The 13,324-nt window shown below is 43.9% G+C and overlaps 1 protein-coding gene across 1 annotated transcript in view; it reads left to right on the forward strand.

Moving 5' to 3' along the window:
- Window positions 1-13,324, forward strand: part of LOC143142500 (low-density lipoprotein receptor-related protein 1B-like) — a 252,224-nt gene that overhangs the window by 134,357 nt on the left and 104,543 nt on the right. Inside the window, exons 43-44 of the mRNA XM_076303422.1 lie at window positions 4,142-4,346; window positions 9,946-10,138. Coding sequence (XP_076159537.1) covers window positions 4,142-4,346; window positions 9,946-10,138 — 398 coding nt within the window. The remainder of the gene's footprint in view (window positions 1-4,141; window positions 4,347-9,945; window positions 10,139-13,324) is intronic.

The following is a 13,324-nucleotide window of genomic DNA, read 5'->3' on the forward strand; positions in this document are numbered from 1 at the left end:
CCACTACGACCACACTACCCCACCACACCCCATAATCCCTCTCTTACACTCTTAAAACGAATGTGTTAGAAACAACACAAACTGTGTTGTCCCTGTCTGGACATAGAGATGTGTGAAAAACAACACAAGTTGTTGTGTTATTTTCAACACATTCGTTTTATTTGCCCTCTATCATTTTCTCTCCCAAGTCCGTCCTTCTCACTGTCTCTCTGGGGACCCTCGTTCAAATGACAGGCAATGAGCAGCGTGTCTCGTGCATGCATTCAAATTATTCACTGGTGTGTGGGAGCATGACGCTGGCTCACAGATGTTTTCATCCAGGATCTTGCTCACAGTAATAAATTAACTAAAAAGTATTTGCCAAGTTATCAAATTAGCTCGACTGAGATTTTAGTCTTCATTCAAATTTCTGTCACTCACCCTCTCTTTCTTAAAAATATGATCGTGCTTATCCTGGACCAGGATCCACAACGTGATCACAACCTATAACCTCTTTACTGTATATTCATCTCTATTTTTTTCTTTACCCTTTCTCTTTCTCTCTGTTGCCCTGTCTCTCACTGCCTTACGTTCTCTTTGTCTGACCTCTCATCCACCCACATACAGTATGCTAGCCTTGGATGATGGTCAAAAACAAGTCCACTATACCCCAACCACATTCTTCTTCTTCTTCTTCTTCTTCTTCTTCTTCTTCTTCTTCTTCTTCTTCTTCTTCTTCTTCTTCTTCTTCTTCTTCTTCTTCTTCTTCTTCTTCTTCTTCTTCTTCTTCTTCTTCTTCTTCTTCTTCTTCTTCTTCTTCTTCTTCTCTCTATCTATCCTAAAATGTTGACCTCATGTTGACCTCTTGGCCTTCTTTCCTGTATTTCTCCCCATCATTTCATGTCCATAAGATAACCCTCCATCTTTCAGAGCATAAATAGGCTACCAAAAAAAGAATTTGTTGGTTTTATGATTTTTTTTTTCTGTGCCTAAATCTAAATTTACTTGGTTGAAATTCCGACACATATCAAATCTATTGAGTGGATTTAGTCGTTTTTTACAAGACAGCAGAAGTGTTCAGATTAAAGCGTTCTCATTCAAGTTTTGATGGCTGTGCTTAGCAGCATGTCACACACAGAAGGGAACACTTTACCTAAAAAGGCACTTTTCACACTGACTGCCATGTCTGTGACAGCTGGGATCTCTTAAACCCCTCTCTGAAGCCTGTTATTTGGGTGGCTTTCTCTATCCAGAAGCCTCTGACAGGGCGACATCTCGGTAATTAAGTCGCGGCAATTAGATGAAAGACCACACGCAGGGTGACACTCACACATCAGTGCCTGCCATGCTTGATGGCCATTGCTAAATCTGAAATAAGGTTGACCCCAATGTCGATAAACTTAGAGGAAACTCACAGAGGAAGTTTGGGAGCTCATTCAAGTAAATAGCTATTTAGAGTGTTTGACTGCAGTGTACCCTATCGATTTAATTATTTCTGTCTGCGTCTGTTTGACTGTTAAAGCTACAGTAATCACACGGCACTACGTTCATATCCATAATGTAAGCAGGCAGTTTCACACAAATAGAAAAAACAAGGGCTCAGTCAGTATATGTTCTTTTTTTTTGCTCTTAAAGTCAGTCTCTTGAGCTCAGTAGCTAATCAGTACTAGAGCATGGGGCTTTTCTCAGCTGATGATTATTTCTCACCCCTCTGACCTCCTCTTGCTCCCAAAACACTCATCAGCATCACACACACACACACACACACACACACACACACACTCCAGGATCCATCACAGGCTCTGACAGCAAAGTGGTCACTCCGAGAACGAGTGTCTCTCTTACAGGCAACAGGGTGTGTTTGTGTGTGTGTGTGTGTGTGTGAATTTGGTGGTGTGAAAGTACTGTTGGTGCCTCACAGGGGGGGCTGTCAGTGACACCCCCGCGGCCGTAATTGGAACCAGACAGCACCTGCGGTGAAACCCAGTGTAATAGCAGCCAACAGTTCATGTCTGGATGTGTAGCAGACTCAGGTTGCTCCGATCACATCTCCACCCCCCCTCAACCCCCACACACACCCTCCCCCATCCACCAACCTTCCTGTGAGCTGAGGGAAGTGTGAGACCAGAAGCAGTGTGAGATCAGGGCTAGTAATTACCCACCCACACCCAGGTATTGACAAATAAGGGTTTTAAAAAGGTGTTTTCAAAATAATCTTTAAAAAATTACTTTGGTTTAAAATAATTGACAGAATGATTTTTTGAAGTTTAAGTCTTAATTGTTGTGCAAAATTTACAGAGGTTTTGATACAGTACATTTTTAGATTGTATTTGCAATTTCACCACCCAAATAATGTCAGGTGGCAGAACCATAAGTTTCTAAAAACAAAAACTTTTATAACATTATTAACATACATACATTATTATTTTGTAGTTGACCCTGGTATTAAAAGTAACTTACTGTACGAATACTTCATTTTAGAGGGCGGGTATTTTGGTTTTCCAACATCCAACGTTACATTTAAAATGTGAATAAAAACTTTGCACCACCTGATGATGCAGTTGCACCACCTGACTTTTGCCACTAATTTCAAATTATACAGACATCTTCTTGTTACATTACATTACATTACATTTAGCAGACACTTCTTGACCAAAGTGACTTACATATGTCAGCTATATTACAAGGGATCACATTGTCCCCGGAGCAACTTGGGGTTAAGTGCCTTGCTCAAGGGCACAACGGTGGAAGCTGGGAATTGAACCGACAACTTTCAGGCTACTGCACGCTAGCCCAGCTCCTTAAAGGAGAATTCCGGTGATATTGACCTAAAGTGTGTTGAAACATGATACCGAGTGTGAACGTATGCCTCATAGCTCATCTCGGCACTCAGAAATCTGGCACTAGTTTGCCGATGCTACAAACAGTTTTTCAATGGGGGTGCCTCGGGCATCAGCCTAGCCATGCAAATAAATCACTGTTTTACACCATTTACAAGGCTCAAAGTAGCTCCATACTTCATTGGTAGACATTTAAAACAAGACATTGAGAACTTTGAAAAAGCACTGGTAGTTTACTTACTTATTGAAGAGGAAAAAGAGTAAACAGGATATTGCCTCATCAAGAGGACCCCAAGTGACCTTTACTTATGAGTGAAAAGTTTGTAAATCTCTCTCAAATATCGATAAAAAAAATAGCTATTTTCTCTTCATAGTTGGACTTGTACAGTTTACATGTCAGGTGGTACAACTAATGTAAAACTAAGAAAAAGTTATTTTAATATAAGGGTCAATGATGTGACATGCATGTCACAGTCCTCCATTGGGTTTAATGGGAGCCATCGCTGGAAAAAATGTAATGGTTTTGACAGGAAGGAACTGAAAATAGCACCGTGTGCCATGTTTCAAACATTGAGTAAAAACAAAAAGACTGCATGTCTTAACTCTTGAGGGTGGCGATTCATTATGCTTAATTGGTGTATTCTGAAAACACTTCTGCGGGGCAGCATCCCTGCATTTGGAGTTTCAGTCACAGCAAACTCCATTTGCATTTTTATACAACAGCTAAATTGTTTGAATAATGCAAAAGTATTTTCATAGTTTTTACAATTACGCCAGCTGCATAAATCATTGCAAGCACACATTTGTTAAGTTCGACTTGCATAACATACCATACAAGCAATGCCACGACTCTTGCATGAAAACAGCTTTAAGAAATAGCTTGGTTTTGACTCGGCGATGGTGGATGTTGAAGCACAGTACTTGTTTACCCCACGCTCACATTCAGCAGCACTGGCAGTCTGGCATACTGAGAAGGGCTAAAAGACAGAATAAATAAATAAATGTGCATTAGCACAAGCTTAGCATGAAAAGGCAGAGGATTCAGGATCCAAGCATAGAGTGCATAGACTAGCAGACTGACCCAGTCCAATAGGTAATGCAGTTATATTAATAGCCATCCATTAGCAGTCAAAAAAGTCAGCCTGTTTACTTTGAAATGTTTTTGCACATATTTATAAAAAATGCTGCTTCTCTGATTCATTCCAGACACCACGTTTCATGTGTTCTTTTCACTTTTCTATATAAATATAAATAGCGACCTGCGTCGTGTTCTTCTCCTCTTCTGCTCTTCCTCATCGTCATCTTCCTTCCACGGGTTTCAGCCTGATGTTTTGGACCAACTGGAATGAGCAGCATCCGTGCATCATGAGGTCCACCCTGGCAGGAAAAAATATCCGGGTCATCATCAGCACCGAGATCGCCACCCCCAATGGACTCACCATAGATCACAGATCTGAGAAGCTGTACTTTTCTGATGGAAGCCTGGGCAAGATCGAGAGGTGTGACTACGACGGCTCCCACAGATATGTAAGTACACACACACACACACACACACACACACACACACACACACACGACCAGCCTTGTTTCAAGACAGGCATGACAGCGGTCATTATTTAAAGGTCCTTAGACGAAAATAATGACCGGTAGATCTTTGGGAAATCCCATTCAAGCCAATGGAGCGTTCTACTTGCATTGTGAAGAGCTGTATAATAAGTCAAGTGTATCCAAGGAGAGAGTGATAGAAGGATAAGGAGGTGAAGGCAGAAGGATAGAAGAAGGGAAGTGTATGGAATGTTAGAAGTGTTCGTAGAGAAAGTCCTCGAAAGATTTGGGTCTTCAAGAGCTTCTTGAAGATAGAGAAGTAGCTTCTTGAAGAGCTTCTCGAAGACAGTGAGAGATGCCCCTGCTGTGGTATCTCTTGGTAAGTCTTTCCACTATTGGGAAACCGCCGTGCCAGACCACATTCCTTGGAGACACATAGTGGCCAAGGGGTAATATAAGCCTTTATTAGAGCCAGCACTTTATAAGCAAGCATTAGGGACTTGAATTTGATGTAGGCGGCTATGGGTAACCAGTGGAGCTCAATGAACAGCAGGGTAATGTGCCCTTTTCGGTTGATTGAAAACTGTTTTGGACCATTTGTAGCAGTTTCACTGCCCGAGCTGGAAGGCCTGTAAGGATGGCGTTACAGATTATCTTAACTGCATCCGACTGTTGCGTAGCATTGAGTGCTCTCCTGTTACACATACTGTTCTGTTGCGTCATATTTCTTGTTGAAAAGAAAATAGAAACAGGTCACTCAGCGCCACCATATTAATTATTTTGTTTGCCTGAGATGGACAAGGGAGTATGGGATATCTTGAGCAAAAGCAAAAAAAACATAAGATGTGTCCTTGAAAATCAGGAGAAATGAAGGATGGATCTTGGAAGGAGTTTTGCAGATTGGACAGCCGTGTATGATGTACTATCATACAAATGCACTGACCGAGTCCTAGGTTTTCGGACATGAGCATCATGAAGAGCTATACTCATACTAAAGAAAAAGCCAGTCCCTTTTAGCTGTTTCAATAAGGAATGTGTGTGTGTGTGTGTGTGTGTGTGTGTGTGTGTGTGTGTGTGTGTGTGTGTGTTTGTTTGTGTGTGTGTGTGTGTGGGTGTGTGTCTGTGTGGGTGTGTGTCTGTGTGGGTGTGTGCGTATGGGTGTGTGCTTGTGTGGTGAGGGCTACAATGCTCTCTCATCATGGTGCGTGATAAAAAGTCCCTTATTAGTAGAACATCTGGTCAGTGCAACAGTCCCCCCTCTCAGTTGCTGGGATGCAGACAATGTGGCCCATGTCTTGATGGACACCGAATGGACAAGCTGGCTTTAGTGCATCCTGCCTGAAGGCAAACCTTTCTTGTTATTTTTTCGAATGTCTTTGTGCTTCATATTCGAGTCACACACATGCACACACATACACACACACACACACACACACACACTGTGTTATACCAAATTTGCACACTAATCACAAAGGCTATCATAGAGGCGCTAATTATACTGGTTGAGGTGGCCCTGTGACATCTACAGCCACAGAGCAGCTGCCCCTTTAGCTCCTCACCCATGGGGTCAGCCTGTTATCCATCTCGTTTGGACCTCCATATCGGGATTGGGGGGGGGGGGCCTGGGGGCAGCAGAACTTGGTGAAGGGGTTGAATTTAGTCACAGGTGTTGTTAGCGCTCAGTATTCATCACGCTAATGATGGCCGCGTGATCCCTCTGCTCCAGCTGACTAGACAGCCAGCAAATTAAAAGGTGAAAATTAAACCAGAGTCATCTGCAGGGGAGCGGAGGAGGAGAGGAGAGAAGAGGAGGGTGTGAAATGGATGAAGAGAGGAGAGCCGGAAAGGAGAAAGGCGGGAGAGGGCAGAAAGGAGTAGAAGGAGGAGGAGGGTAGAGTTTATGAAGGTAGAGGAATGAAGTGGTGAGAGAAGAGAAATTGAGTGGAGAGGAAAAGAGGAGGTGGTTTTGTCTGGGCTGACTCTGTGTGTGTGGAAGACTCAGGAAGACTGAAGCTAGATTTGGATCTACAGAGCACAGTGTCATCACATTGTCTCAATGACATGTGAGGGGGTGGTGGGAGCATGAGTGGTGCTTTGGCACACAGACTAACAAGCTATTACTATTCTTAAGAACGTTATCAACGCTGTTTTTGGCAACAAGTATGCAAACATGTTTCTCATACAGAGACACCCAGATATGTATGCACAGAAAATCATTAAATAGTTAATTTTACACATTAAAATAGGTACTACAATGCCAACAAAACCAATTATATCAAATACAATGTCATCTAATTGAGTCTAATAACAACAAACACCTATTTCAAAGAAGTAACACAGTCAGTAGACTTTCATGCGCACAGCGTTTTAACTGTTCTTACATGGCGGCCATATCAGACATAATGATAACCTTGGACCACAAGGCAGTGTGCAGGTTGTACAGTAGCATACAGTTCACGCGTTATGAGAGATGGAGTATGTGAATGCAGAGAGCGTCTGAGCTATTTCGCTAGCTTTGGTGTTAAGCTTGATATGAAGAGCGTCAAAATGTGCACACACACACACACACACACACACACACACACACACACACACACACACACACACACACGGATGCACTCACACATACACAAAAGAATGAAGGGACAGGTTGAAGCAGGGACAGGTTGAGGGACATGGTCTTGACACCCTCCTCCTACTGCCTGAGCCCCTGTCTGTCTGTGGGAGTGACACACACACACACATACACACACATACAAAGACTTTTCCTTTCTCTTTCTACTCCACACAAAAATATGCTGAGAGTTAGATAGACACTCTCTCTCTCTTTCGCTCTCTCTTTCTCTGTCTTACTACATAGACACACACACACATACACACACACACACACACACACACACACACACACACACACACACACACCACAGATGAGCTGAGAAGAGAGATTGACATGCCGGGGTCTGGACCTTCAAAAAAAAAAAAAAACTGTGTTTTGTGTGTCTCAGCCGGGCCCTTGTTTAAGCACAGGGATGAAAGACTGACAAAGCCGACAGAAGGAAAAGAGAATTATCCCACATCAATCTCCAGGGCTGGGACGGTGGGAATAATCCCATGTCAGTCTTCGGGGTTAGAGCCGTGGGGATTTTTTTTTGGCCACAGTTGTGTGTGCCCCTCTCTCTAACGGCTTCCCTTGAAACTGTTTTTGATGTCAGTCAAAGCATTACGCAGTCCACATCATTCAACAACTATCAGTGGTATCTAGCACACTCTCTCCCATGTACTGAGCTACTTTAGCGCTGGGAGAGTACTCCTCTCTACTGTGTGTAACATAGATGGAAGGGACTTATCTGTGATAACAAGATTAATAGCCAAACCTGCAAGCCACCTCTGTTTTTTTTTATTTACTTTAGAGAGTCTGTCAGCCCCTCTTTATCTTGTGCTGTTACCTGTCTCTCTCACAGAGAGAGAGAGAGAGAGAGAGAGAGAGAGAGAGAGAGAAGCAGGGAGTACATTATGTCAATGTGTAAATCATGCATGTTGGCATGTGTTGTCTGTCACATCACTACCACACACCCCGAGGAACAACAGGTGCTAATTAAAAGTGTGTGTGTGTGTGTGTGTGTGTGTGTGTGCATATGTGTGCATGTGTGTGCGTGTTGCATGTGTGTGTGCGTGTGTTGGTGTGTTTGTGTGCGCATCCTGTCACTCCTGTCAGTTTAGGGACCTCCCAAAGGAATGTGCAATGGCTCTCTGCATCTGTCAATGTATCAGAGCCACACACACACACACACACACACACACACACACACAGAAGATGTGGGTTAATCATCAATTCCATTTTGGCACTGAGCAGAGCATCGCTGAGTGTGGTCATTTATGTGCTTGGCTAAATTATATGAAGAGATGAATCATCATGTTTTTCCACGTAATGAAAAGCATCCTACTATGCAGTTAATGCCTCCAGGAAAACGCTGCAATTTTCTTACTTTTTAATTAGAGCATGTGTGCATTATCATCTGATTGGGAAGTGATTAATGAGTCAATTCATTTTCTCATTTTAATTTTAATTGAAAAGGGCTAAGGAGTGACTTGGTATCTGAATGTTTCTTCAATAAATATTAAGCAATTGCTCAACTATTTGCCACATTTTGAGGTATGTTTTTCATGAGCGGATTATTGACAGACACTTGTGACACTTGTTCATCCCCCTGACCATCCACACTAGTACATACATAGACAAGATAGAACTGTTGGTAACACTTTACGGTAAGGGTACATGAATTATCATTAATTCATGATTTATGCATTACTTCATTCCTTTATATCTTATGATTCATCAGGAATTGACATGAGTTCAAAGTCTCTCATTCATGACCTCATGCATGAACAACACGTCAACTAAAGCATTAGGTTTGGTGGGTACATGATTATGATGTATGATTTCTTAAGCAAAAGAGAAGAGGAGAGGGTATGAGGGGGAGGAAGTTGAGTGTAGAGATGGAGAGAAGTAGGGAATGAAGAGTAATTGAGAAGGGAGGATCAGAGCGGAGGAGGATAGGGTATTATCTGAGTTGACTGTGTGTGACGAGAAGACTGGAGCTAGATTGGGATTTAAAGAGCTCACAGTCTCTCAACAGTGGGGTCTCATTGATACCATACTGTGTGTGTGTGGCTATGTGTGTTGATTCTTCAGCATACAAACTAACATGCTATTAAGTAATTCATGAGAATATTAGCTAGTTTTTGACCAAAACTCCATTACCGTAATTTCCCAACTATAAACCGAGGTTTATACATAGATTTTGCTAAATTTCTATGAGGTTAAAGGCACACTATGCAGATTTTTTAGCGTAATATGCAAGTTTTTTTAGCTTAATTTGCCTTCATTTAACAGCTTCAAAGTCATTGGAATGGTTATATGACTTTTTTCGGGTTGAATGGTGGCTGTGTCGCTTCCCCCTAGCGCCTGTGAGCGGAAAAACCACCCTTGCAACTGTGCCCGCGGCCTCAGTGTCAGGAAGTATAACGAGTGTAACAAATTGCTTTACTGCATTCAAATACACATACACGCCAGGCACCGGCTAGAAAAAGGTAGCGATGGAGTTTCTTAGACATTCGTCATGACAGAGCCAGCGAAAAAGAAGCAAAAACCGAGAAAACAGTAAGGAAATTGCCAATACTGCATAGTTTACCTTTAATACACGGGGGCAGTTAATATGGTATGAATATGGTTTCGTTTTTTTTATTTGCATAAGACACTGTCCTGCGGTTTATACACCATGCAGGTAATACACAGGACATTAGATAGATAGATACTTTATTGATCCCCAAGGGGAAATTCAAGGTCTCAGTAGCATACAGACATCAACAGTAGCAATACAGCACAACAACATGCACTAACTCTAGCATTTATGTTACTGTATGCTTCTTCAAGCACAGTAACATATGATTGCACTACTAAAAGCTATCCTTCTTCAATTGTATCAATGGCTAGTTGTGTTTCCCTAACTCATGGGGAATGTTGTTATTCTTTAGATGACACACTCAGTTTTATTTTCTCTCCACTCCATTTGGTTTGCAGGTTATCGTGAAGTCCGGTCCAGGGACATTTTTTGGCCTGGCCATCTACGGAGACTTCATCTTCTGGTCGGACTGGGTCCGCAGAGCTGTCCTGCGCTGCAGTAAATTCACGGGTGCAGACATGACCGTGCTCCGCGCCGACATCCCGCACCAGCCAATGGGAATCGTCGCCGTTGCCAACGACACCAACAGCTGTAAGTAATTTCCATGAAAGCCTTTTTAACTGCATAAACATGCATGCTCGTTCCTATTAGGAACTTTCTAAGGCATTTCCGGTGGAATAGAAAACAACAAGCTAATGGTAACTTGGCGACAAACGCTTTAAAGTCGTTACAAGTCCGAAGCGCTAACCAGTAGGCCACGGCTGCCCTTGGTTAGTAATAGCAGCAACACTCAGCAATACTGCCCAAGAGCATTGCTCAGTAAGGCTGGCCTTTGTGTCATCTTCTTTACAGGTCAGGTCATGTGAGTGTTTCCTAGGAGTCAAGCCCATGGGTTTCAGTGGTGTTAGCACTTTGCTATGTCACTTTATGTACCAGCTGAGATGCAGGAAGACAGCAGCCTGATATAGTAATAACCGTAGAGTGTATGTATGAGTGTGTGTGAGTGTTTGTCTGTGTTGTGTGTGTGTGTGTGTGTGGTGTGTGTGTGTGTTTGAGTGTGTTGGTGTGTGAGTTTATGTATGCGTGCCTGTGTGTGTGTGTGTGTGTGTGTGTGTGTGTGTGTGTGTGTGTGTGTGTGTGTGTGTGTGTGTGTTTGTGCGCGTGCCTGTGTGTGTGTGTGTGTGTGAGCCTGTGTGTGTCTGCTCTGATTGACCGATTGACCATACAGAGGCACAGTCTCTTACTGGTGACCGGTCTGGGTCTCCATGGGCTCATGGTAGGGAGCGGACAGCCCAGATGAGGCGCGTCAGGAGGGCATCTATTTCTGCACTCAGAGACGCCTCCAGTGGCGTCCGCAGCCTACGCACATTATTCATATGAGTCGGGCCCCGAGCCTCTCCCAAGGCTCAGCAGGCATTCTTTAAATGGCCTCTTCTGCAAGCTCCCACTCTTTCTCTCTCTCTCTCTCTCTCTCTCTCTCTCTCTCTCTCTCTCTCACACACACACACACACACACACACACACACACACACACACACACACACACACACACACACACTCACTCACTTAGACACATGCAGATGTTTCCACTCTCCGCTCAGGCGGTTCCATTCACTTTCACCATGCATGCCTACTCTTGAGATTTCAAACACTCTCCAGCGTCAGCCAACCACCCCTCCATTTTTCATCAAGCACTAGGTCTCCAACGTCATCCTGGGACTCTATTTTCATAAAGCTGCACTCCAACCAGGACAACACACAAGAGGCATCCAACAGAAGCATCGGCCAGTGTCGGGCTTCTTCTCACGCTCTCATGAGCAAGTGTTCCTGCCAACTACCTCTTCATTTTTCATCAAGCAATACAACGCCACGTCATCCCATCCCACCAACGATTGTTGAGTGCTGCAGTCACGTCTTTACATCGCTTTTCTGAAATCTTTGCTACCACCGGGAATTCAGACAGAAGCGTCGGGCCGGTTGCGTTGGCCGAAAGCATCGGCCGGTTCCTCTCTCTGGCTCTCTGCAGCCAGTGCTCCTGGCCTCCCACAGCCTGTGGTGTTACTGTAATGTCAGCGGAAGTGTCTGACTAATGAACGCCACGAGACGGCTCGGCTCGGCTCGGCTCGGCTCGGCTCGGCTGGGCTGCCCGCCCCCGCTCCTCAACTTGCCAAATTAAAGCCCAGGTGAGCCTAACAGAGAGCAGCACCACTGCAGCCTGGCCAAGAGTCGGAGTTGGACCCTGTTGTCCGACAGCACGTGGAAATCCCCCGCAAGGTGGAATAGTTAAATGCTCTCCAATGCTCTATTAGCAATTTATGGAGATTATTATTATTATTATTATTATTATTATCATCATCCACAAACCTGCCTCTCCCTTCCTTGGTTCAGTACCACAGTACTGTATATCTACAGTATGCAGATGTCATTGACGGGGATTCAGAGAGGGAACGTTTGGTTTTATTATTATTTGCAATATTTACCCTTTTTTCAATATTCCACCACCTCTTTCTCCCTACCTGGATTCAGTACCACCAGTGTATGGTAGCAGTATTTTTCCCACTGAGCAGAATATTATTAAACAGAAGTGAATTATTTTGTTTTCCACTGTCAACAGGATAGCGTTCAGCGCACCCATTAGAAAGTGATTGTCCTGATTTAGTGTGGTGTCTGTGGCTTTCTGCAGGGTTAACAAGCAGCCAATAGAGAACATGCTGCTCCAATTCACCTTCCCTACCGTCGCCTCGGAATGACAGTTACCGAGCACTCAAGTTTTGATTCCCACACATCGACCTTCACACGCTTCTGGTCTCTCTCTCTATCTCTCTCTCTCTCTTTTTTCTCTCTCTCTCTCACTCTCTCACTCACACACACACCAACTCTCTCTCTTTCTCTCTCTCCCTCTCTCTCTCTCTGCCTCTCTCTCAGCATCTGAGCGTTCATCATACTCTTTGCACTCAGTTCTTTTGTTGTTGTTATATTCTTTTATTTCTGAGAGGTGCAGGCATAACCTTTCTTCCTTTTCCATCTCTCCCTCCCTCCCTCCCTCTCTCCCTCACTAAGACTCTTTGTTTATTTATTCTCTCATTTATTGGGGCAAACACAGCCAGTTGGGTGGGTGTTATTACAAAGCGCAAAGCGGCTTAGTCCAGTCTTTTCCTCAGAGCAAATATTAGTGTTCTGTGTTGTGCTAGAGCGCTCTCGGCTGCACGCCGCTGTGTGAGAGTCTGTTTCTGGGCGACAGCAGACTCCACTATCTGAGCCACACAGCTGACTTTATGAAGTGAATCCCAGAGTTTCTCCTGCACGCCCTGATACTGAGAACACACACGCGTGCTCACACGCACGCACACACACACACACACACACACACACACACACACACACACACACACACACACACACACACACACACACACACACATACACACTCACACTCACTCTTTCTCTCACGTACACATGGACACTCTCTCACTCACACACACACACACACACACACACACATACTCACACACAATCACACTCACACTCACTCTTTCTCTCACGCACACATGGACACTCTCTCACTCACACACACACACACACACACACACACACACACACACACACACACACACACACACACACACATATTTGCACACATAACACGCATAATCCTACATACTCATTTTCCACATTCATAGACAGTGTCGTAACCTCTTATTGTGTGCGCAGTTGCTCATTTCCAATTTAAGCCTTGTTTCTGGAATGAACCGCTGCTCCTGACGGATTATTTGAGCA

The sequence above is a fragment of the Alosa pseudoharengus genome, unplaced genomic scaffold (genome assembly GCF_046254945.1).
Source record: "Alosa pseudoharengus isolate Yale_2024_CS ecotype anadromous, Long Island Sound unplaced genomic scaffold, YU_APseudo_1.1 YU_APseudo_1.1_scf_24, whole genome shotgun sequence".
In the NCBI taxonomy this organism is placed as follows: Eukaryota; Metazoa; Chordata; class Actinopteri; order Clupeiformes; family Clupeidae; genus Alosa; species Alosa pseudoharengus.